We start from the raw sequence: 25,946 nt of genomic DNA, 5'->3' as shown, positions 1-25,946 counted from the left end.
AAACCAAGTATGGCATCCATCAGTATCTCACTGATCAGAGCATAATCCAGGGTAAGCACCTGTTTTCTTTAGTGCCGAAAACTGAACCCAGGGCCTGGAACACACCAGGCACGGGCTCTCCACCAAGTTCCACTCCCAGTGAAAGTTAGAGAGTATGCTCCTATCCTGTGACCCAGCAGTTCTGCCTTCTGCTACACATCCAGGTAATACACAGATACATCCTGTGTAGGGCTCCCGGGCAGGGTTTTGTTTGGTTTTCTGAACTCAAGGCCTTAACACTCAGCTACAGCCCCACCCTGCCTTTGAGATTTCCTTTTGAGACAGGGTTTCACTGTGTGTGAAGGGTTAATGGGCAGCCTGCAACACCCAGCTGACCCAAGTCAGCGAACTGGAAGGGAAGACGGCACTGTTGATTCTCCTGGAAAAGCTTGTCACACTGGCTTTCCTGAAAAGAAAGCTGTTCTCATCGTTGTCGTCAGAGTGATGCAGAATTCAGGACCAGACCAAATGGACACTTGGCACCAGAGGGATGTGAGAAGGCAGCTTTATTATGCTAGCGGGCCATGGGGAACCTCAGTTCCAAATCATCAGCAGTGATGGGAGGTTTCCTGTCATTTATGTTTCCAAAAGGAAGTACAAAAGGCAGATACATAATATCCTGCAGTTGGTTACCCTTTTATCATTAATTGCTGGGCAGAATTCGCTCCTACAGAAACAGCAACTAAATGAGGTTACTGTCGTGCAACAGAAGGGGAGAATCCGAAACTGAGACCGGGCAGAGGTGTCCTTGCAGTGGTCACTCTCTGGGACTCGGAAGCAAGAGAAACATTCCTTCCTGGCCGAGCTACACTTATCTCGAAGTTGGCACACAGAGCATCAAAGTTCAAGTTGGTAGCTTCCTAAGCATGGGAACAGGCAGTGTCTCTGGGTCTCACCTTTGAACAGTGTTAGAAATACGCTTAGTACCAGAAGTATGTTTTAAAATTTTTTCTACATTACAATGGCTTCTACATCTCCCCCTTTTTGTTGCTGAGGATGGCCGTGGTCCTCCGCAAAGGAGCTCTGGTCCTTGCTGAGCATCGTTTCCCGGCTACACCGCAGCCCCCTCAGCTGCTGCACAGATCCTCCCGCTGGCGCAGTTTTTCTAGCTTCCACCGGGACCCTTGGGCCTTTGCAGTGCAGATCCTTGATACAGACTTGCATGGGACATCGTTGTGGGCTCTAGGTCTTCAGCTGGACTTGGGCAGGACACTGTCATGGGCTCCAGGTCCCCTACTGGATTCTCTGGGTCTCAGTGCTGTGGACAGATTTCCTGCACTCTTTTACATTTGGCTCTTTGGAAGAATATTTTACAATAACCTTATAAATTATGTATCCTGTATTAAATCGTTTCCCTGCTAAACCTGGACTATATTAAATCATGCAGTCGCCAGGATGAGCTCGAACTTAAAATTCTCCTACCTCAGCCTTGCAAAGTGCTGGGATTAGAGGCGTGTGCCAGCAAGCAGGCTCTGTTGAAGATTTTTTGCAAACAGGCTCATAATACAGGGAAAAAAACCCACTATAATAGAGACATGTACAAACAAATCAATTTATTCTTACAATAGAATAGCTGTTCATGCAACAATACAGGTAAATCCTCAAAATCTATTGTGAACTGCAGAATAATACATAAGGTATCATACTGCTCTTGTACATTTTAAGACCACAAAAGAAGATTTTTAAAAACATAAGTGTTTGATAAAAGTAAAAAACATGTATGTGAATGAAATGCACAAATTGCAAACAATGATGATCCCTCTAGAGGAGAAAAGGAGGGCTAGTCTTTAGATTTGTAAGATTTTATTGGCATAAGCACCCACCTGGCAAGCATAAAGTTGTGAGTTTGATCCCCAGTACCAAAAAAAAAAAAAAAAAGATTTTATGATGCGGGCTGAAAGTACAGCTCAGTGTAACTCTTGCCTAGCATGTGTGGGGTTGTAGGTTTGATGCCCAGTGCCACCGAAAGAAAAAAATTACGACTTTTTAGAAATATCTTTAAAGCCAGGCATGGTGGCACATTCCTATAATCCCAGCACTCAGGAGGCTGAGGCAGAAGGATCACAGCAAGTTCAAAGCAGCCTGCACTATATAGTGAGTTCAAAGTCAGCCTGCACTATATAGTGAGTTCAAAGTCAGCCTGAATTATATAGTGAAACCCTGTCTCAAAAAACAAAACAGGGCTGGGGATTTAGCTCAACGGCATAAGCGCCTGCCTTACAAGTGTGCAGTCGCGAGTTCAATCCCCGGTACTGATTAAAAACAAAAAACAAAAAACAAAAAAGGTCTTGAAAGAAATGTAGGAAATGTAACATGTGAGAATTCATGAGTATCATATTATTTGCTAATATTTGATTATCAATTTTAAATTAAAAATCACTAGCAGCTTAGAAATCATCCTTTAAACCTGTATGTTGATACACTCACTAAAAACAGTAGGTATGTGTCTACTTGTATTTTGTGGTGCTGGGTTTAAACCCTGGCCCTCATGCATGCTAGTCCAGTGACGCACCACAAAGCTAATGCTCAGGGCTGTGAATGACATTTATTTAAATAGAAAGTGAATGAGAACACAAGCCCTCAGCTCACACTTCCTCCTCTGATCTCATTTTCCTCCCTAACTAAAGGCTAGCACTCAGCGTGTGCCACTTCTGTGCACCTGTATGTACACATTCAGACACATACATGAGCAGCTCTGTACCTGTGGGTGGAGTGAACCCATACTGTGACCAGCTTCCTCCACTTGAAAGCCTGTACTTAGAAAATCACTCTTTTCAGTATCTGTATAATACCCAAGATGCAGATGAACTACATTTTAATTACTCCCCTTACATTTGGAAACAGGCTGTATTTATTTTATCTTATTTTGTTTTAATTTCTGGATGAACAGTCTCACTGTGTATCCCTGGATGGCCTCAAAACTTGCAACAATTCTCCTGCTTCAGTTTCCTGAGGGCTGAGATTACAGTCATGCCACCATACCCAGCTGTTTTTCATTTTTAAAAATTACAATGTTACAGAAACTTCTGAACATACATTTCAGTACACAAAAGTAGTATACTTTTGAGCTGAGAAATGGACTGAATATACATTTTTAAAATTTTGATAGTTAATTTTCCTTTCCAAATAGCCTTGTAATTTCTATTTCTTTAAAAACTGACATTTCAACCTTTACAAATTATTGAATACAATAATTTGTATTTGTAACAGTTTGAATGAAAGTATCTTTTTAATTTACATTTCTCTGACCACGAGAGGTTAGTAACTCTTCTGTGAATTTCTTAAAGCATATAATTTTCCCATTTTCCACTGAGTTGTTTTATTAACTGATTCACAGAAGCACCTTATATCTTAACTATTTTAATAATTACATTAGAGGCAAGTAATTTTCTCTACACTTCATATATAGTGGTTTTTCACAAAACACATTATTTTTTATGCAGGAATATTAATCACCGGGTTTCAATAGATTAAATTTGGTTGTTTATTTTTCTTGTTTTGTTTTTTGAGACAGACTCACTTTGCAGTTCTGGCTGGGCCTGAACTCACTATGTACCCACGCTGGCTGCAGTGTCAAGAGATTCTTTTCCTCCCCGTGACGGGGACTGAACCTAAGGCTTGTGTATGCTTGGCAAGTGGTCTACCACTGAGCCACATGTCTGGCCCTTTTCCTGTTTGCTTATTTATTTTTTTAAGTCTTTTTTTTTGAGTTAGCCTTGCTATGCAGTTCAGATTGGCCTTCAACTCACTTCGTAACCCAGGCTGGCTTCAAACTCAGTGCTCCTCCTGCTCCGCCTCCCAAGTGCTGGGAACTTGGTTTTATTTTGACACAGGAGCTCACTAAGTTGCCCAGGCTGGCCTCAACTTTTGGTTCTCCCGCCCCATCTCCTCACCAGTAGCTGAGATTACAAGAACGTGCCACTTTCTATTTGTTGGCCTGTGGCTTTGTGGTACTGTTAAATTTATTTGCCTTAAAAATAAAATCTTAATTTTGTTTTGAAATTCTGTATCATTGTTTTAAATGTTTTTATAATAAAAGAATAAAATCATTTGCCTTGTCAATGAATACAGAAATTCTACCATATCTTGAACTGTACTGATGTTGAGAGTTGCAATTGTGGGTGAAATAAGAACCAGTTCAAAGTCTGACTAACTCAAATTTCAGCCTAAAGGTGCTCACTTAGACACAGCAAGCTGCAGTGTCTGTCACTTCCCCCCATTCACACACTCAGTGCGGTCTCTTCCTTCCATATCCTTGCCAGACCCAGTGCTTGGTCACACAGACAGACGTCTAACCTGGGCTGGAAGACTTTTACACAGTCTGCGGGCCTCTGAGCAGGAATCTGCAGTGGTAACAATGCGTACACCCAACTTTCACTGGATCCAACAGTTAAATGGAACGTTCGATTTGGGTAACTCCTATGGGAATATGAACAACTGTTTGTTTTTTTTAACTAAAAGGTTTAGTTAAATGCTGGCACTGAACAAGAGAAGTTAGGTATCTAGTTTACTGTCATGCTCAAAATAAGCCCTGGATAGCTGCAGTAGCTTATGCTCTAGAATATCAACTCTCAACTGTCATTTTGCAAAATGCCAAGAATTCAAAAAATGACTTTTCTGGTTACATCATAAAATAACTAATTAGAAGTCATCTGAAATACGCATATAGGCTGTATGAGGAAAGGGTACCACATTTTCCAAAATTTTGTGACAGGTCTACTGTTCTTCGCAGAAACCTACTGCGTAACTTGAAGGCATGAAAACACAATGTGGCCTTTGTTTATCTATCTCTACCTGCATATCTCATGGAAAATCTCTAACTCATAAGCTCTAATAAAATATACATGTGATGCCAGGCGTGTGTCACCATGCCTATAATCCCAGCACTTAGGAGGGTCCCTTCAAGTTCAAGGCCAGCCTGGGACCTGGGCTACACAGTGAGTCCAGGCCAGCAGCCTGATCTACACAGCAAGGCTCTGTCTAAAAAAAAAAAAAACAACAACACAGTTCTATCTATGTAGGGACTATGCTGTGATAAGTCTTAGCATTCTCCAAAGTGTTAATTTAAAATCTGCGACAACTTTCATTTTCCTCTGGGTATGATTTCTATATACATAGCAAGAAACTATATACACAGGAGATGAAGAAGTATTTAGAGAAATCTCTGCTGGACATGTGTACTGCACTTCACAGAACAGGAACTGATCTCCTTAAAAGTGATCAGGAGACATGAAGGTTAGCCTTCTGTCTAATGATAAATGTACTAGCTCTGAGTGATTCTGATCATATTTGGACCTGCTAAAACCATTTTCAGACGTGACATTTTATATCCAGTGTGGCTATACCAAGGTGCTTTGCCAACAGACAAATTCACAAAGCTTACACTGAAAATCTTGCAAAACTTGGAAACACTGTATCATCATCAAATACAGAAAACTCCTAAGTGAATGGAACAACATACTATTTATGAGCAAGCGGAGTGGTAAAGATACACAGACAAAGAGGAAGAAGAATATCATGTATAACTCATATCTCCTATCAGTAGAGGAGCCAACGTCGAGCCTTTTCATAACACTGCCAATTTCACTGGAGAACAGACATGTAGAAGCCATTTAAATTTCATTGACTAACTTGAAGAGAATGAAGCTATCCTTTACTTTTTGTCTTTTTGAGACAGGGTGTCTCTATGCAGTTCAGGCTGGCCTCAAACTCTCAAAGATCCTCCTTCTCAGCCTCCCGAGCGCTGGGATGATGTGTGTGCCACCATACATCCCTTACCTTTTCACAATAAACTCTAACTGGTCTAGATACAGCCAAGTCTACTAAGGCCATCATAACTGATCAAAGGCCACAGTTTCCTAAAAAAATTAAGATTTCTTTATTCCATTGTGAATCTAGGTGGTTCTATTTTATTGACCTATTTTCAGAAGACTGATTAGAAATATCAGGCCAGGGAGAGCTCATGGATCAGGGATGCACCTCGGCTGTGCAGCACCTGCCTGGCAAACACAAGGTCCAAAAGTGGATTCCCAGTACCAAGAGGAAGAGAGAAAAAAAGGAAATATATATACCTTCATAAGAACACAGAGACATGCTCTATCTCTAAAAGGAAACTGTAATTATTCACAAGCTACAGAAATAATTCCTGTTTTAGCAAACAACAGATGTTTTGTGGAGAGCTAGCATACACTATGATTTTCTAACCATTTAATGTTTTAGAGGCTAAATTTCAGTTTAATCTAATAACTGCATTTTCCATGGGAAGAAAACTCACCACCCTGTCACACACTGCTCCCAAACAGCTAAAAAGGACAGAACACGTATCCAGACCTTAGAGAAGGCAGCATGCTGCACCCCGAGCACTTCCTCACTTTATAAAGCTAGGGTTTCAATGAGAAAGAATTGTTTCACTTGTTGTTAACAACGCTTAACCTTCACCCCTTCACCGCGATGTTCTTTTAGTGTAAAATTTAACCACGACACTTATTGTCTCAGTCACTCACGCCCAGTATGCCAGTTCAGAGAAGCATCTGCATTTCAGGACTTTTGCGAGAGTTCCATTTCTAAAATTAAAAAGTGCGAAGACTTGTCTTAGCTTAAAACATTCACTGCTTCTGAGTTGGTACATCACAATATGGCACATTTTCTACAAGAAGGTCTTTCCTAGGGACCAATTCTAAAAGAAAAAAGAGAATAAAATTATTAACATTAGTTATGTAACCAATGAGATAGAAATAAAAGCAAATGTTCTTCCCTCCTAAAATTTGTAACAGTAAAAGTTCTTGTTTTAAGGTAAATGTTCTGGTGACATTTTATTTCAATTGACATTTAAAATGGAATTTTTTTTTCTTTTTTTTTGAGACAGGGTCTCACTACGCAGTTCAGGCTGGCCTTGAGCTCACTTTGAAGCCCAGGCTGGTTTACAATAATCATCATAACCGTTTATTATTACAATAATAAACTTTACAATAATCCTCCTGCCTCAGCCTCCGGAGTGCTGGGGTTACCAGCATGCACCACTATACCCGGATCAAAGTGGAATTCTTAATTCTAAATGGAGACATTCTTATCTCAGACTATATCAAAACATACAGGGCCAATTTATTCCTTTATAATTTATTTATTAAATACACCTAATTCAATCACTGTTCAAAATTCAGCTAAAACACATTAATGACCATATTGAGTACTAAATATTGACATCTAAAACTGTCAGTTGCAAAATTTGTTTATACTACTTACTCTAGAAAAAAGTGAGACTACTCTTCTAGTTTAGAGAGATTCCAAATTTTAAAAATAACAGTTCTTTCCATGTTGGTTCGGGGATGGAACTCAGGACCTCAGAGACTAATCATAAACTCTACCACTGAGCCAGGTCCCAGCCCTACATCAATGACTCCTAACCAAGGAAGCTCCATGTAGTCACAGCAAGGGGAGAGAGACACTGGGGCTGGAGAATGGCCCAGAGCCATTCCCACAACCTGCACGTGTGGGACAGGCTGGCCCAGCAGACACCCAGGCGCCACATGACCAGGATGCCCCACCAAGGAGCACAGCCAAGCAGGCAACTGTCGGACGGCACCAGGTGTCTCCTGTAACCCGGAGAGCGCAGTTCTGAGCAGACACAAGGTTTTTTCTTCTCTTCTCCAGAAAAAACCAATTTCCTTATACCGAACCTGATGGCATGCACCTGTCATCCCAGCACTTGGGAGGCTGAGGCAGGAGGACTGCTGCAAGTTCAAGGTCAGCCTGGGCTACAGAGACCTTGTCTCAAAAACAATATGGAAATGCCACACAGTGTCATGCAGTGACACACAAGACAGTAGCTTGCAAAGACCAAAGCCACACAGCAATGAGAACAAAGAAGTAACTTGCTGACCTTCTCCAAAACACACTCAAGAGTGACAAAGACAAACGAAGGAACTGTTCCAGGTAACGAAGACTGAAGAGACATGAAGACTAACCCAGTGTGTGATCCTCACACTCAGCGTGTGATCCTTGACCACAAGGAACGCTGCTTCTCTTCTGCTGCCATCAGGTCGTCGTGGCCAGGTGTTGTGGCACACGCCTGTAACCCCAATATTCTGGGAGGGTGAGGCAGGAGGAATAGTTTAAGCCCAGGCCAGCAACTTGGCAAGAGCCTGCCTCAAAATAAAACAGAAGGGGAGCATGGCTCAGTATGAAGACTCCAGGTTCAGTCCCTACAGTGAGCCAGGGCAAAAGGGCACCGTGAGGACAAATGAAGGCAACAGTAACGCTGCATCCGAGTTAATACCCTGTTTTTATTATGCTGTGCCTACTTTAGAAAGTGTCCTTGGATATTTAATACATACGCACTAAAGGAAAGAAACACACCCTACATTATTCCCAGAAGGTCTAAATCCAAGTGAGTCGTCAGGATTGTAAAAATGGTCATTTTGCCAGGCGTGATAGTCCACACCTGTAATCCCAGCACTTGGGAGGCTGAGGCAGGAGGACTGTTGCAAATTCGAGACCACCCTGGGCTACAAAGTGAGCTCAAGGCCAGCCAGAACTGCATAGCGAGACCCTGTCTCAAAAAGACAGAAAAAAAAAAAAAAAAAAAAAAAAAAAAAAAAAAAAAATGCAAGGTCCTAAATTCAATTCCCAATACTGCCCCCCATGGTTATTTTCAGGTAAAGGCCATGTATGTCTGCAGGCTATCCAAAAAATTTAAAGTTGAAATTGCCATAAATTTGGCATCCCAGTAAGATTCTGACTTTTAAGATTATGAACATGTGAAATATCTCTCAAATTATTCCATTTCCAGGCCAGCTTTTTACCCTTTTCATAGATTTTCATAGATGTCTTCACAGGGACTCGCTGTGTAGCGCATGCCAACCTTGGATTCACCAGGTGGCCCAAGCTGTCCTCGGACTACAGCAATCCTCCTGCCTCAGCCTCCCTAGTGCTGGGATTACAGGGGTGCACCACTACTTCTGGCCCTTTTCATTGACAATTAAATTACAACCAGCTATTCATTTTACCAAATGTGGTAAAACTGCCTGGCCATGCAAAGCACAACAAAATAATTACTTGCAGAGGGAAACAAACAAAAAATAACCATCAAAAGTTACTGTAGTTTGTAGCATTTAAAATTGGTAACTAAGTTTTTTAAAAATTGTATAGCTGCAAAATGATTTATTGTTACCTATTCAGCAGTTTTATTTCAGAGAAGAGTTAACTGCAATTCAGTTTAATTATGTTTATGCAACCTGAGTTACTCTTTGGATAGCATTTTGGTAATATTAAACTTTTAATGTGCAGGGAAAAAGGCTCCCCAGCCTGAAGCCTGCTCTGGGCAGGTCCCAGTAATCACCCGCCTAGAGTGTCCCTTCCCCTTGGCTAGGTTAACCTTTCATTCCTCACTCTGCACAGCCTCTGCTGGGTTAGTCACAGGGAACAGAAACGATGCTGCTGGCTGATCAGCAGAAAAGGCATTTATTACTAGGTCACAGGTCTCATGTAAGGGAATTACGGTGACCGATACAGAGCTTGGCAGACTGGGAACCAAGTTTCTGGGAGCAGGGACCAAAGCCGCACCCCACAACTGGCCCAACAATCAAAACAGCTGCTTCCTTGAGGCCTGGGAAGAAGCTGCAGCCCTTTCACACCCTCCAAGCGACACTTCAGAGGCTTCCGGGACCCAGCCAGTCACCCCAGCCCACAACCAGGGCTCCAAGAGGACCCAGGCCCAGCGGCTCCTAACTGCGTGCTGCACTGTACCCAGTGTGCGTGGCTGAGCCCAAAGGAAACCAGAGCCCTGAATTCCCCTCATTCTGTCTCAGGGACCCAGAAGGCACAGAGTTTCGGGAAACAAAGCAAGGCCCTTCAAAGTTGATAAATAAGAGAGCTGGAGAACACCCACTACCTGTCTTCATCCGCTGACCTCACTGGGCACGCAGGACACTGACTGTCTAATTCCTTGATACTCATTAACTGCTATCACATCATTAGGCCGCACTGCAGGTTAACTTCCACTGAGCCCGTTTATTGATGACAAAGCCCTTGCCTTCACTCTCTCGGGCAGACAGCAAGCACTACATTAGTGCACTGAGCTTGCCAGCCTTTGCCAAGGAACTGTGGTGAGCACACAGTTCATCACCTGTCCTTACGCCCCCAAAAAGCCTCTTCTACTCCAGTCGTATTAAATATTGAAACTGTAAACTTCTAGCTGGCTATGGCAGCACATGCCTTGAATTTCAGCTATTTGGGAGGTTAAGGCAAGAGAATCACAAGTTTGCGGGGAGCCTGGGCAACTTAGGGAGACCCTGTCTCAAAAGTAAAGAATAAAAAGAGCTGCGGCTGTGGCTTGGTATAAAATCCTAGAACCACCAAAAAAATATTAAGCCAAATTTTTTTTTTAAATTACTGATAGCACATCTTTTTTTTTTTTTGTCTTTTTCCTTTTTATCGGTACCGGGGATCGAACTCATAACTGCCTGCTTACAAGGTAGGCACTTTTGCCGCTGAGCTAAATCCCCAGCCCCCTGATAGCACATCTTATAATGGTGTGAAAATCATGGAGATATTTTTGACAGAAATAATTTACAGGACATCAAAATATTTAGCTCTGAAGTTACAGAAACGATGCTAAATGTATCAGGTACATAAATGTCAACGAGAGTCCGTCCCTGGCTGGCCTGTGGGTCTGGAGCTCTGCCCCTGCCCGGCAAGAGGCCCTGGCAGGTCGGCGGGGAGTTCTTACTCACCTGCTAGCCTTTCCTATGACGTGTGGGGCCACTGTTCTACCTAAGTCCCCGTGTCTAGCACTAGTGTGTCCACGGAGTGCTGGCGGAGTCACGGCAGCCTGTCTTAGGACACACAGAACAGTCTGGCACGGCAAACGTGGATCAACAAATGGCAGAAGTTTTAACACACATCTGAAGCAGAGCTTCCTAGGTCTATTTTTTTTAAGTAGCACTGGGACTGAACCCAGGGAACACGGAGCTGCATCCCCAGCACTTTTCAAATTCAGGGTCTTGCTAAGTTGTCCTGGCTGGCCTGGAACTTCCAATCCTCCTGCCTCAGTTTCCTAAGCTGCTGAGTTACAGGCATGAGTCATCACACCTGACATGTGGTGCATTATTTTTAATGTGTAATGCACAGTTAGAAGCGCACTCCTTTTGTTTGTCTTATGAAAGAGAGGAAGCTAAGATACACAGCTATGCATATTTACAGTCACCCGAAGGCCTGCGTTCTGTTTGTGCCATCTTCATGCATAAATGCGGTCAACATCTACACAACATATTCAATGGAGACTGGCACTGATGCCGCCTACCTAGTGTCCATGTCAGAATGTGGGCAGAGATGAGGGCCAGTGGACGGAGGAAGCAAGGGCAGAAGGCTGAGTGAATTTAAAACAATTTAGGTCACAGTTAAAAGCTACGCTATTCCATGACAAAAATGTGAATCAGAAATTATGATTGCAAATTCATGCACGAGATCTCACAAAAATTATCAAAAAGTTCCCAAAATATTTAAGAATTTTTAAAATAACTTTTTCTCCAAATGATTAAATTATTATGTGTATAATAATCTTAAAGTCACCTGGAAGTATAAGTACTTTTTTAAAGAAAAAAATTAAAAATTACTTAGCATAAGTTCTTGATAAGATTCAATACTCAATTTTCAGTACAAATATTACTTGAAATGAAAGAAAAAGAGCAACAGATTTATAATTCATGCACACAAGGGGATTATTTATGAAGATGAAATTTATTTTATTACTTTCACTTTCTATTACTTTTTATGTTAAGACATTGTACCTTTTAGAGATACATGATCGGGGCTGGAAGTTTAGCTCAGTGGCATAAGCGCCTGCCTTGCAAGCAGGCAGTCATGAATTCGATCCCCGGTACCGATAAAAAGGAAAAAGACAAAAAAAAAAAAGTTTGAAAATAGAGATACATAATCACAGCTCTTTTCTAAAATGGAAGCAGAATTTAGACTCTAAAATTCTTAAATTCTGGTACTGACTTCAGTAAAATATTTACAGGAATTTTGCTTAATTTTAAAAAAAGAGATTAAGGAATCGAATTTGTTATATCTTAGACCTACAGCAAAAAAGTGGAGAAAAATAGACTCATAAATAACAGAAAGAATGAAGCCAGTTCCAAAGCAATGTAGCAATATATATTCATAATCATAATTCAACCCCAGAGGAAAATTATACCAAAAACCAAAAGGTCAAAAAAATCTAACTAATATTGTCATCTAAAACCAAGCATGTAAAATATAGATACCAAGTTTAGTTATCTGCAATAACTTAAATTTTATTCACATAATAAAAATAATAAATAATAAATAAATAAATAAATAATAAATATAAAATGCTGGCTGTGTTTCATGGAAGCTCTAGGAATTATCAAAATTAAAACTGCTGGGCTGGAGATTTAGCTCAGCAGCATAAGAGCCTGCTTTGCAAGTGTACAGTTGTGAGTTTGATCTCCAGTACCAAAAAAAAAAAAAAAAAAAAAAAAATTAAAACTGCTGACTATAGATTTTACACGTGAGATAACTGTTTGCTGCCCTTAGAAATGAAGACTTAATAATGTCTGATAAACCCCCTTAACACGCCCCCACCGGCCGGAATCACTGGCAGCACACACCCTGCCCCGAGGGGCCGGGACCACACTGCTACTAAGGGGTCTAATCACTGTCGTCTGTCTTCTAACTAACAAAATTAATAAAGTCTATAAACGGACCAAATCTAATTAGTTGCTTGAATCTGTCCAGATATAAATATTAACTAAAACTATTCATAACAATTTTTAAAAATTAAAATAATCAACAAATGTATTGATTTCATTAACTAGCTTATCAATAATTAATTCTCTAAATTTTTTTTATCGGTACTGGGGATCGAACTCACAATCACCCTCCACTGAGCTAAATTCCCAGCCGCCTAATTCTGTAAATTTTCACATGGAAATCTTATAGGTCCCCACTGCTGGTGTATATAACATGCATTACAGGGGTGGGGTTATAGCTCAGTGGCACAAGCGCCTGCCTGGCAAGTATGAGGTGTGAGTTCAATCCCCAGGTCCAAACACACACACAAATGCCCTTGGCTAATATGCATCACAGTGGCTGGACCCATAAGCCACCTGACCAGACAGCCATGCTTGTACTGACCATATTTCTAACAAAACTGTCCATAATAAATGAGTAAGGGCCAGGGATTCAGCTCAGCAGCAGAGCCACAGAACAGGACACAGAAATTACAACCCCATCGTGGACACGCTAACTAAAAATGTTAAAAAGCCCTCGCAGACATATAATATCGACGTGAGGATGGATTAGTTTGTAGTGATTATACCACCACGATAAATGAGTCAAGGACAAACACACAGACTAAGAGGTGAGATTATAAAGTCCAGAAGCAGATGAACACGTACAGTTACCTGGAAATCTGTACAGCAGCAGGGAACAGAGCAGTCTTTTTGGGGCTGGGGATTTAGCTCAGCGGTTTAAGTGCTTGCTTATTAAATGCAAAGTTGTGCGTTCAATCCCCAGTACCCGCCCCCAAAAGTAGTCTTTTTAACAAATGATTCTGTATCAACTGGATAGTTACAGATCAGAAAATAAATCTCAACCCCATATCACCCCATAGACAAAAATCAACCCCACTTGATACAAACTAGCAAAGAATAAAGTCTCTGGAAGAGAGCACCGGAGAGCCTGCATGTGACCTTGTCTGAGACAGGCTAAGATTCCTAGGTACCACCAACTCCAGAAGAAAAAACTGGTAAGCCAGACTGCATCACAGCACAGAAGTTCTCAATGGAATACTGCTCTGCGGGAAGGGTGGAAGGGTCTGAGCCATCTGGAGGAAAATGGGCGCATGCTGAGGCCACGGTGGTAAGTGAAATAAATCACGTAGGCTTAAGTAGCCCAGGGCTTATGTGAGAAACTCAGAGTACAAACAAATTAAAGAGCAAAGTAAAAGATAACAGGAAACAGGGAGACAGATCTTTTCAAACAGGAAGAGGACCAAGAGATGGAGGGAGTGAGGAGGGGCAGCAGGGGGAGGGGCTGAAAAAAGAAGAGAGAGAGGTTATGGACACGCACCAGCACCCACAGCGAAGGGGACTAGCGAGCACTGCAAACACATGGAATTAAGGTTTTTAAAAAGAACAACTCATCAGTATTATACAAGTGGAAAGACAGGCCACACATTAGAAGACTGTTGTAATACATGTATCTAACGAAGGACTTTTACTTAGAAAATAGAAAGAATTCCTCTAGCCTGTGATCCCAGCACTTGGGAGGCTGAGGCAGGAGGTTCACCACAAGTTCAAGGCCAGACTCAATTACATAGCAAGACTCTCTCTCAAAAGTAAGTGAATAGATAAATAAACACAGAGTAGCAAATTTTGGTGAGGATGCAAAGAAACTGAAGCCCTCAGATGCTGCTGCCAGCAGTGTGAGTTAGTATGAGGACTCTAGAGAACTGGTGAGTGGAATACTCACAGGTCCTACGACCTAGAAATTCACTTTGTGCACACACTAATTCAAGAGCAGAGCATCTCATGTGTGTGTACACAAAGGCACGTTTTTCCACCAAAAGCTGCCAGAGTATTCCACAGAAACATCAGTGATCACATTCAAATCGGGAGTGACCTGAAGGAAAATGGATGGATAAACAGCAGGGTGTGCAGCTGATTCTCACAGCATCACCGCGCACACAGCGAAGAAATCAATCTCACAGATGTCAGACTGAAAGAAGCCACACAACACAGAAACCCGGGGTGAACCTTTTTGTACAAAGCTCCAGAGCTTCATATAAAGTTCAAACCCTGCCGTGCTGAAAGCCAGGGAGCGATGACCCAGTGGGGTTTTGGGAACACAGGTGACACTGCGCTGACAGCGGGGAGGGTACTGGCAGGCGCCTCCTGCGCGCTGTGAGGACTCAGCACCCAAACCCCCCCAGTTCCGCCCGGAACACCCCTGCCTTGTTGCCGCCCCCAGGGAGTCTTCAGGGACTGAAATGAGGCTGTGAGGAAGCCCTGCCAGGCCCGAGGTCAAACGCAGGCTTTTTCTGCTCCACTCCCTTCTCCTGCAGGCACAGCTCTTTTGAATTAAAATAGCAAACTGTACAACAAAAGTAAGAAAAAGATGCAGTCTAGGTTTAAGTGACAATGCCAGAAAAAATAAATTAACAGTTGTGTATCTTTGTAGCTGCAGTTTGCAATATAAACGGGTTAAAATTAAAAATTAAGGGCTGAGAATTTAGCTCAGCAGCATAAGTGCCTGCCTTGCAAGCATGCAGTCATGAGTTCAATCCCTAGTACCAAATAAATAAATAAATAAATAAATAAAATTTTAAAAATTAAAAATTAAAAGAATCTGGTGTAACGAAACTCTGTAATTCGGCCTCCAACGGCAGCCCCACAACATTCACCGCATTGGCTGGCCACATCAAGCTGTCACACAACATTAAACATGCTGTGGTTAGGGTCGGGGCCTTTTATTTTATTTTACTTTATTTTTTGTGGTGCTGGGTTCAAACTCAGAGTCTTCCGCACGCTGGGCAAGAGCCTGTCCACTGACCTACACCCTCGGCCTTTCCAAACTTTTTATTTTGAGACAGACTTCCACTACACTGCCCAGGATGGCCTGGGACTTGTTCCTCCTCCCTCAGTCTCCCAAGAGCTGGGATTAACAAGAGTGCTACACCTAAGAGCCATTTAACTGGTGCTGGGCCTGTAGTCACCACTATTTAGGAAGCTGAGGCAAGAGCACCACTTGAGCCCAGGAGTTTGAGGCTAGCCTGAGCAACTCAGTGAGACCACACTGAAAATAAAGACCAACAAACAAAGTGCGAGCACCTTCAACTGTCCCAGCCCGTTAGGATGAGAACCCTTTCCCGCACTTCCACTTACGCAGTGTGTTGTGGTCGGTGTGAATGCCCTGTATGACAGATGTTCTGAGTAACAGTTCAACGTCGGAACCTATTTTCATGAGCTGTTAAGAGACCAGGCCAACAATCAATCTTTTGAGTACTTCACATGAATATACTATTTTTGAAAACTATAGTTTTATTTCTTTATTTATTTACTTTTCAGCTTTTGTGAGACAGGGTCTCAAGGTTGGACTTGAATTCATTATGCAGCCCGGACTGACCTCAAACTCAAGATCCTCCTGCCTTGGCCTCCCAAGTGCTGGGATTAAAAATGTGAGCCACCACACCTGGCTTCCAAGTCTACACTTAATACTGCTTTTAACATTTTGCAACTACCCCAAACAGTGTAGAAAACAAGTACACATACGCATAATTTTAACTTTTATCTGTCCACTTCCTATTTTGATCCAAAACAGATTTAGAGTATTTTTGTTCTAATGTGTATTTTTTATTTTTCTTGGTCTTTTTGAGAGACAAGTATCTTGCTATGCAGTTTAGGCTGGCCTTGGGCTCCCTTTGTATCCCAGGCTGGCCTCGAACTTGCAATGATCCATCCTCCTGCCTCAGCCTCCAGAGTCTCAAGTGTATTCTTAAATGTATTTAAATGCATATTCCAGAGGGAGGTGTTTGCGGCATTGGGTACCAAATCCAGGGCATCACACACACTCAGCAAGTGCTCCACCATTGAGCTACATCCCTGCCCTCCACCCTGAAAAGTTAGACGATGCCAAACACTGAGAAGTGCTGGCTTAGGACTCAGAATACTCAGACTCCAACTCAGGCTCTGGCATTATGGATGTGGCCTTCAACTGACCACCTGCTCAAATGCAAAATGACGAACAGGAATGAAACAGTGGTTCTCCAAGCTGCAGGGTCCAGAGGGACTTCGAGACCCTTTGAGGGAGCCTGGAATTCAGAATTATTTTCAAAATACTAGGGCCTCCTATGGCTGCATGGCAAGCAGAGCAGAGCTTTCCCTATGAAAATATAACTTTTTACTTGCAAGAGTCAACAACATGATTACTCAGACCCAGCGATTCAGCAGGCATTTTCTTCATCGTGAGTGAAATGAGCATCACCAAAGGAAAATGTCAGTGGTTACTGACAACAATAAAATGTAAGTTTGCAAGCAAAAACTGTAATTCTGTGTCTACTACAGTGAGCTTAGTGACTAAGATTTTTCTGATGAAATGGGTTTTAATATTAATGGATATGATTGTTTTTTAATTTTTAAAAAATTTTAATGGGAATTTTAAGATACAGGATCACACCATGAACTCTGGCAGCATCTGGAAGACCTGTATTCCTTAGTGAACTTGTATTTTCCAAATCACCAGGGTACGATGTCACAGTCATGTATGGGTAAAAAAGGAAGAAATCAGCCAACACTGAAGGAAAGGACGGGAAGTGGCCCCATTCTCCTGGATGTACCTCTCAGTCCAAGCTGGTAAGATCTGACGCGGGTAGGACAGAGAGAACAGCACCGGGAACGAGTGCTGCAGCTTTCCGGTCTGAGCAGCTGGAGGTGCCCACAATGGACATGAAGGCTGCGGGCAGAGGGGTTGCCCTCCCAACACGTGGGAGAGGCCTGACCTAGTAGGGAAGGGAGAGCAGTGCACAGCCACATAAAGTCCTGGATGTGAAGCCAGAGACTAGGCGGATGAGGAAGAGGGGGCTGAGGGATCAGAGGGGCTGCGTAGGGGACTGTCTGTGGGAACCTGAATTTTCACCATCCACTGGTCTAATATCACAGAGTTCCACAGCAACTAACCTTGAAGAAATGACCACTTGTCAGAGCAGGACACCAAAGAACACTCACGATTACCTGGAAAGGTTACTAGTTCTACTTTATTTCGTGTGAGTGTGTGTGAGAGTGTGTGTGTGTGTGTGTGTGTGTGTGTGTGTGGTTTTTGTCTGTTTTTTGAGACAGGGTCTCACTATGTAGTTCAGGCTGGCCTTAAGCTCACAGCAATCCTCCTGCCTCAGCCTCCCAAGTGCTGGGATTATAGGCATATGCCACCACACCTGGCTAAAAGTCCTTAATTTTTAGGAGCACTTGGCACAGTGCCTGCATTTCAAGCGTAAGTTCCTGAGTTTGATTCCTGGTACCCAAAGAGTGCAAAGATGTGTTGAAACCACCAAGTTTGAGAACTGCTGTGCTTACTGGACCTTAGTTTCACAAACTCTCTAACACATAAGGGTGCAATTATCTAAGAACCACTAAATACTCAAGCATAGAGGATCTAGAGACAGTACATACAATATGTACATAATAAATACCTGTTATATGTGAAATTAACGTTCTATAACTAAAATGAATTTGGGAGATAGTTTACTTTAGTTTAGTTGATATGAACAGATCTCAAATTTTAAAAATTATTCCTTTGAATTGGGCCAGGCCAATTTCTAGCTTTTCTTTTTATCTTTTTGAGACATGGTCTCATTGTGTAGTTCAGGCTGGTGTCAAACTGAAGTGATCCTCCTGCCTCTGCCTCCAGAGTGCTGGAATTACATATGTGAACCACCACACCCAGATGGTCTCTATCCTGAGTTCAAGCCATTATCCTGCCTCTGTCTCCCAATCGGCAAGGTCTGCAGGCATCCCTGCCGTGCCTGAATCAGCTGAAAAGTCACTCATCATAATTTCGGAATTTAAAAATAACTACCAAAGTGTTATTAATCAGTCCACTGAAGACCAAGTCATAGAAACCTCCTGATACAGCCTTTAACTTCTCTTCACATTGTGCTGATTATACATTCACTCTAAATTCTGCCATAAATAAATATATACACCGTTGTCCTCGCATATCTTTAAGTGAAACCTTTCCCTTTGTTTATATTATAGAGGTGGAAGTAGGCCGTATCATTTTGTGTCTTTAGCTCAATCACTTCAGGTATTTACTCTTTTAAAACAGTATTTTAGCCAGGCATGATGGTGCATGCCGTTAATAGGTTGCTTGAGAGGCTGAGGCAGGAGAATCACAAATTCCAAAGCCAACCTGGACGACTTATCAAGATCTTCTTGCAAACAAAATTAAAACTGGGCTGGGATGTAGCTCAGTATTCCGAGTTCATTCCCCAGTTACCCCCCCCCCCACACAAAGTATTCTCTACCAATATAAATTCATTTTTTACCAGATTTGGAAATTCTACTCAACACGGAACACATCTCCTAATTTGTGCCTTCTTTTTACCAAACCAATTTTTAGAACCAGTGACTACCCCTGCAAATAGTTTCCTATTTTTCATTTTCTTTCTAGGGTCTCCTTCTCTGCCTTCCCATAGCTCAGGACCTAGTAGGGAAGACAACCTGCGTAAGCTAGAGCACACATTAGACAGAACAGGAATCACATTTTTTCATGTATTAAGAGTGGCTCACAGGCAAGCATCGTATCAGTGGTGCCTTCAATGACAGCAAGTGACCAGTGGTACAGCTGTCTGGCCCTGACCGTGGCTACTCCAGGTGCTGCTCTGCGTCTGGCTACGGGCAGACGGTCCTGAGGGGCCGAGCGGCCCCTAACCAGTGAGGGCGGCCACCCTGTGACGGCATTCGGTGCCAAGTGACGTGTCTGGCTTTCCACTCCCCACTACTTTCACAATTTCCTCTTTGCCAACATAATCTCACCAGTTTTACTGGAGCTAAAAGACTCAATGACCGTACCTCTTCTATTTTCTTAGGAGAAGCCTCGCTTTTATGACTTTTGAATTCTTCATTAATCTTTATTCTGGCTGCTAGAAAGAAAAAAAAAAGAGTTATTTGTTTTCCTAATTTATAATTCCCCTCACAATAATTTACACGTTGTTATTAATTTTCACTTCTCTAGCAAAGGTTTGCCCTTATGCAAAACAAAACATTCAAAATGTACTAAATCTCTTGGAGAGCTTTTGACACGCTAGGACATTTCTTCTTAAAAAAAGGAAAAAAAGAAAAGAAACTTTTAGCGTCTGAATATCTTTCTATCCCAGCACTTGGGAGCTGAGGCAGGAGGACCCAAGGCCAGCCTGGGTAACACTGTCAGACCTTGTCTCAAAACAAAAAGAAAGGTTTTTTCTTATTCCAAATTTCACTTGGGTACCTACAGCTCCTGAATTCTTTCCTGAACCCAAATTAATGCCTTATATTTAATCTAAGAATTACATTAAAGTTTTTTTAAGATGGCAAAAATACAACTATGTTAAACAACATACGCACACACACACAAATACAGCAACAAAAATACATACATGAAGTTTTGAGCATCTTGCCAGACATGCACTGCAGGTGACAAAACATTCACTTCTAGACAGCACCAAGACTTCAGATCATCACGGCAGCAAAGCTCAGTCCACCGTCATCAGCCTTAGTGCGCCTTGCACGTCTGTACAACCATCAGGCCCTGAGCACATATACAACACGGTAGCTGTTCTTAAAACGGCTCCACTTCAAAGTTCACAGCAACAGCCTGCTGTCTGTGCTGGTACAGGACACCGGAAAGCCCTCCTCTGCGCTCCTGCACTTCAGTGTGAAGAGCCCAGGTTTTGGAACCAACCCCCGCTATACTTCTCCACTTTCCCCTAAGTATGGGGATGTAGAGAAAACCTTTCCGTGTTTGTCAGGTTTCGTATCTGCAAAACTGGGAATTATAATTGCTGGTACTTGGTAAAGCAGATGCAAGAATTAAAACAGGAATCTGTGTGATGAACACAGCCAGGGAGAAAACAGAAATTCTGATGCTCATCTCTTCGGTTAGCTGATGTGTGTGTGTGAGGCTCTCACTGTGGAGTCCAGGCTGGCCTCGAATGCTCTGACATCCTCCTGTTTCAGCCTCCGAAGTGTGAGGATTACTGACGCGCACCAGCACACTTAATGTATTTGTTGATTCTCTTTTGGTACCAGGAATCAAACTCAGGACCTGTGCTTGCCAGGCAGGTGCTCTGCCGCTGAGCTACATCCCCAGCCCGCTGATTCTTTATAAAAACCAGATCATTTAAATTTTTGGCATAATGTAAGCTATCATAAAACATAATACCAGGGGGAGACGGTAAAGGTTATTCCCTGAAATGGTCTTGACCACAGAGGCAGAGTTTCTCAGAATAGCAGCTCTCCAGAATAGACTTGCTACAACGGGGTAAGAAAGAGGTATGCATTTACCTTCTAAAGCTCTGGCATCATTCTTAAAAACTTGCTGTCTGGTCCTGTGCAGTGTTTTAAAGAGCTGTAAAACCTGCCAAGAGAATCAATTCAGACCTCATAAGAAAAAAAGCGCACAATTTACATAACTGTACTATAAGGATTAAACAGTACTCAAACAGTATTCTTTCTGTTTCTTAAACTATTTTTCAGACTATGTAGTGAAAACCAAGGGTTGCTAAAATAACTCCCTATATGATTTATTTTAAATTTTGAAACTTTTAGGTACTGGAGGTATAACTTGGTGGTAAAGCAAGTGCTTAATATATGCTGTCCAAAGATTCAATTCCCAGTAAAAAAAAAAAAAGAGAGAGAGAGAGAGAGAAAGCTATTTAATAATTCCACTGAATACCAGCCTAAGGTAGTCAACATCACCAGTTTAGTATTACTTCTCATCTTTCTTAATTTACTGAAAGTTTAATCTGCTCTTAACATCACATACAGAATCTTTTTTATTTTTTATTTTTTTAGTGATACTAGACAATGAACTCAGGGTCTTTGTACCAAGGTTTATCTCCAGCACTTTTTCATTTTTTATTTTCAGACAAGGTCTTGCTAAATCACTAAATTGCCTTGCGTTGGTCTTGAACTTGCAATCCTCCTGCCTCAGCCTCCCAGAGTGCTGGAATTATAAACAATGAGTTATTCCAGCCCCTCTAGCACTGGAGATTGAATCCAAGTGCTGTCTACACCGTGCTACATCCATGGCACCTTTTATGTTTTATTCTGGGACTAGGTCTGGCTGCATTACCCAGGCAGGCTCCAACTGTGGTCCTCCTGCGCAGTCTGCCAGGGTGGGTGCCAGCACCCGGCTGTGAACTTATTTAACAGAGCCCAGAAAGGTGCCTCAGATAATTAATCCATGTTTACCAGCAATTTCTCAGAAGACTGGAATGCCCAGATTGAGGAATATCCTACGCCAGCATGGTGGCCCATACCTGTAATCCCAGCACTCAGGAGGCTGAGGCAGGAGGATCCCTGTGAGTTCAAGGCCAGCCTGGACTACAAAGTTCTGAACTGCACAGTGAAACCCTGTCTCACAAAGCCAAACAAAACACAGTAAAACAAAAAAGTAAGAATATTCTGAGTCGGAGAAAAGAGGAAAAAAGGATACAAAACAGCCTGGCATTTGGTAAAAGTTATTTTATGTTATTGATAGGCCGAGGCCATTTCTCACTTTAAAGTTTAATTGTTCTCCCAATACAGCCTATCCTTGGGTTTTTAAAATTAATTTATTTGTTTAGGTTTTCTGAAACAGGATCTTACATGTAGTTTGGACTGGACTTGAACTCAGTAAGTAGCTGCAGATGGCCTTGAACTCCTCCTGACTCAGCCTCCTGAGTGCTGGGCTTGGGTCTCTATTTTATTTTTACTTTTTCTTCTCTGTGGTACTAGGGGTCGAACCCAAGGGCCTCGGCACTGTGGCACATCCCCAGCCTGCTTCCTTGGTGTTGGCTCCTGGAGGATTTTGGCTTTCTCACACAGAAACCTGTAGATTGTCCTTAGACACCCTGCTCTCCACAGGGAGATGTGGGGATGTCTCTCCAATCATTTTCACATCCTCTGGCCTGGGAACTACTTCTTAAGGTCACTCTGCCACCACTGACTCTCCTTCACTCCAACTTAGTCTCCCAGGAACCTGACACTCAAGAGTACACTCATGTTCAGCAGTGGCTGCACAGAAGCAAAAGCACAGACTGGAGTCGCTCAGCAGCCAGCCAAGGAATGTGAACGCCTAGCAGTGCCATCAGAACCCAGAGAAACACAAGAAGCCGAGAGGGACGGTGGCCCTGATGACATCCAGTCTGGACACCCACCCTCTAGAACTCATAAGTGATCCATTTCTGTGGTTTTGAGCCACTCCATTTATGGCGGATTGAGTATTCCCTAGCCAGAATGCTTGAGATCAGATTTCAGTTTGCTTTTTTCAGTTTATTTATCTTTTAATACTTGCATGGGCTTTATGAGTTGAACATCCCAAATCCGAAACTCTTTTAGCATCAGGTTCATGCTCAAAATTTTTTAGACTTCACAACATTTCATGTCTCAGATGTCTGGACTAGGAACGTTTAACTTGTACTTTAAGAGTCACCGGAAATACAGATTTTGGTACTGAGAAATAGGGTGCTGCTCTAACAAGCATTTAAAAATGTGGAAATGGCTCTGGAACTGAATAATGTGGAGAGTAAGAGTTTAGAGTGCTTTGAAAAGGTTGTTGGTAGAAATGTGGGTTTAAAGGCAGCACAGAAGAGCCTATGCTTAACGTGTGCAAGGCCCTGGGTTCAATCGCCAGCATCATGGGGGAAAAAAAAAAAAGGAAAGGAAAGAAATTCGCCTCCACTAGTACAAAAGCCAGCAACTAGCCAGCATCTGTAATCCTAGTACTTGGGAGGCTGAGGCAGGAGGGTGGTCATGAGTTTGAGTCCAGCCTGGCATAGCTGGGAAACCCCCAGATTTTGCTGTGTCTCACTTTCACTTCTGCCAAAGCTGGGCTTTCTGTGGTTTTTCCACTGAGATGAATAAACATTCCACCTCACTGAATGCTTGTAGCTCAGGTGCACTTTATTATTTATTATGACAAACTTCAGGTTCCAGCTTACATTTCTTGTGATTTCTTCCCTTTTTTTTTGGGGGGGGGTGTCCTGGGAATTGAATTTAGGATTTCACACTTGCCAAGGAGGTGCTGTGCCACTGAGCTAGATCTCTAGCCCCTATGATCTCTTTTTTAACCAATTGATTAAATCCCATATTTAGCTTCACGACACACCTTATTTACAATTTTAAGAGGTTATTACAATTATAATAACTTTAAAATCACACTGGGTTGGTGGTGCAGGCCTATAATCTCAGCGCTCAGGAGGCTGAGGCAGGAGGATAGCTTCAGAGTTTGAGGCCAGCTTGCACTACATAGAGACTTCACAGTCATTCTGAACTGCATAGTGAGACCCTGTCTCAAAAAATAAACAAATAAGTGAAATCTCCCCACCAGCTAGACCAGTTTATCAAAGAGAAGACGGTCAATGTTGCATTCCATATGGTAAAACAGCATTATAGTTTACATAGGTTACACGTTGGCTGCTAACTATATTAAAAACTATTTGGGGCACTCAATACTTTTTAAACTTCCCCCACCCCCAGGGGGCCAGTAGTTGAGATTAAATCCAGGGCCTTTGACTGAGCTACATCCATAGTCCTTTTTTAAATTTTCTGGGTCAGGGTCATACTAAGTTGCCAAATTGCCCAGGCTGGGGTTGAATTTGCAGTCTCCCTGCTTCAGGTAACATTGCGACTCCTGGCCTAACACACACTTCGGCTTTCGTGACTGCTGTGATAAGCACTGAGTTCATGGGGACTGTGTGGTGACTCCTTATTTTTGATCAACCATAGCACTGCTTTTCCAAGCAAGTCGTGTCTCCCACTGTGCCCGCTTCGCCAGTGACAGCTACAAATCTCAATAAAGAGATGTCACCCACGGGTGGGCTATCACTAAGCTATAGCCACAAAGCCCTTTTTATTTTACTTGATTGCCCCAGCGGGACTCGAACTCTCAATCCTCCTGCCTCAGTCTCCCAGAGAACTGGGACTTCAAGTGTGCGCCACCACAGCGGCGGGACTGCATTTGGTATCTCCCTCACTTCCCAGGGATGTGACAGGGGCCCTGCGGCGAACAGCCCGGCGGAGATAACAGCGCAGAGCAGTCTCTCCCCAGCAGCCAGACCCCAGGCACCGGCCTCCCTCGCGCCCGCGCAAATTCGAAGGCCCCTCGGGTCACGCAAGCTCCGGAGCCCCAGCCCGCACACTCCGCTCACCTTCCCCGCGCCCACGGTTAACCCTCCCCCTGGGCACCGCGCCCACCCGCTGCCGGGCCCTGTCACCTTGGCCGCCTGACCCATGGCTCTCTGCGTGGCGCCTGCCACCTCTCTATCGGTCAAGTCGCCCCGCCTCTTAACAACCAATCACATCCAGGCACTGACGTCTACCCCCGAAGCCACGTTCCTCACGCGGCGCAACCAATAACCACGCAGCAACTCCTTCGTAGCCCCGCCTTCCTTTAAAAGCCGCGGGAGCGCCTTGCTAAACAGGTGGCAAGTGAAACACCGCGAGAAGCCTCGGCACTCAATTATGGGCCGGAGGCGAACGGAAATGCCCTGGAAGCCATATTTTCTAGGGGCAGAGTCACTTCCGGGCCAGAGAGATTCTGGTTTACACATTAGGCTGGTGTTAAATGAATTGCTTTGCACACACCGTACATGTGATTACCTCCTGTTTATGAGTTATGGTCGCCTTTTAGCGAACCCGTATTTTAAGTGCTCCTAGTTATGACTGCGTCCTTGGACATATTAAGCACAAATAAGAACCAAGCCCTAACTACAACGGACATTAATTGGAATGCTTATAAGATTTATAATTTGGGGGGCTGGGGATTTAGCTCAGCGGCATAAGCACCTGCCTTGCAAGCAGGCAGTGGTGAGTTCAATCCCTGGTACCGATAAAAACGAAAAAGACAAAAAAAAAAAAAAAAAAAAAAAAAAAACCAAAACAAAGATTTATAATTTGTACATTCCTCATTTATTCCCTCGAAGCTACTTTCTCAAGTTCACACAACTAGTAAATAGAGGTCTCAGATACAAATCTGTGCCTGTTCAAGACTATTCCCACCCCCCTAAATATCCTGCCTGCTTGGCCCACTCCTTGATTTTGAGGGAGTAGAAAATGTCTAATTTATTAGCTGCATCATATTCATAAGCTATTGTGAAATATTTATTTAACTATTAACCTAGAATTTGCAAGCATCAGGAAAAATCTCATGCT

General features: G+C 42.8%; 1 protein-coding gene across 5 annotated transcripts; it reads right to left on the bottom strand.

Annotated features, from left to right (window-relative positions):
* Nucleotides 1–530: 530 nt before the first annotated feature.
* Nucleotides 531–25,120, bottom strand: Lyrm7 (LYR motif containing 7). 5 transcript variants are annotated; one of them, XR_001200051.3, is made up of 6 exons: nt 25,010–25,120; nt 21,096–21,168; nt 19,626–19,696; nt 15,945–16,026; nt 8,004–8,180; nt 531–6,715 (listed from the first exon to the last, which is right to left on the bottom strand). XR_001200051.3 is itself a non-coding variant. In XM_003464524.5 (5 exons), the coding sequence occupies exons 1-5, from the start codon at nt 25,025–25,027 to the stop codon at nt 6,645–6,647; spliced, it is 315 nt and encodes a 104-aa protein (XP_003464572.1). In that variant the 5' UTR covers nt 25,028–25,120; the 3' UTR covers nt 531–6,644. The 5 variants fall into 5 exon arrangements, 3 of the variants coding, with proteins under 3 accessions (XP_003464572.1, XP_063086625.1, XP_063086626.1); XR_001200052.3 differs by having other exon boundaries at nt 8,004–8,123; XM_003464524.5 differs by lacking the exon at nt 8,004–8,180.
* Between the last annotated feature and the right edge of the window lie 826 nt (nt 25,121–25,946).

The sequence above is a fragment of the Cavia porcellus genome, unplaced genomic scaffold (genome assembly GCF_034190915.1).
Source record: "Cavia porcellus strain 051 isolate PalLab524CR breed Dunkin Hartley unplaced genomic scaffold, mCavPor4.1 scaffold_19, whole genome shotgun sequence".
NCBI classification, from domain to species: domain Eukaryota; kingdom Metazoa; phylum Chordata; class Mammalia; order Rodentia; family Caviidae; genus Cavia; species Cavia porcellus.
This window is presented reverse-complemented; position numbering and strand designations above follow the sequence as displayed.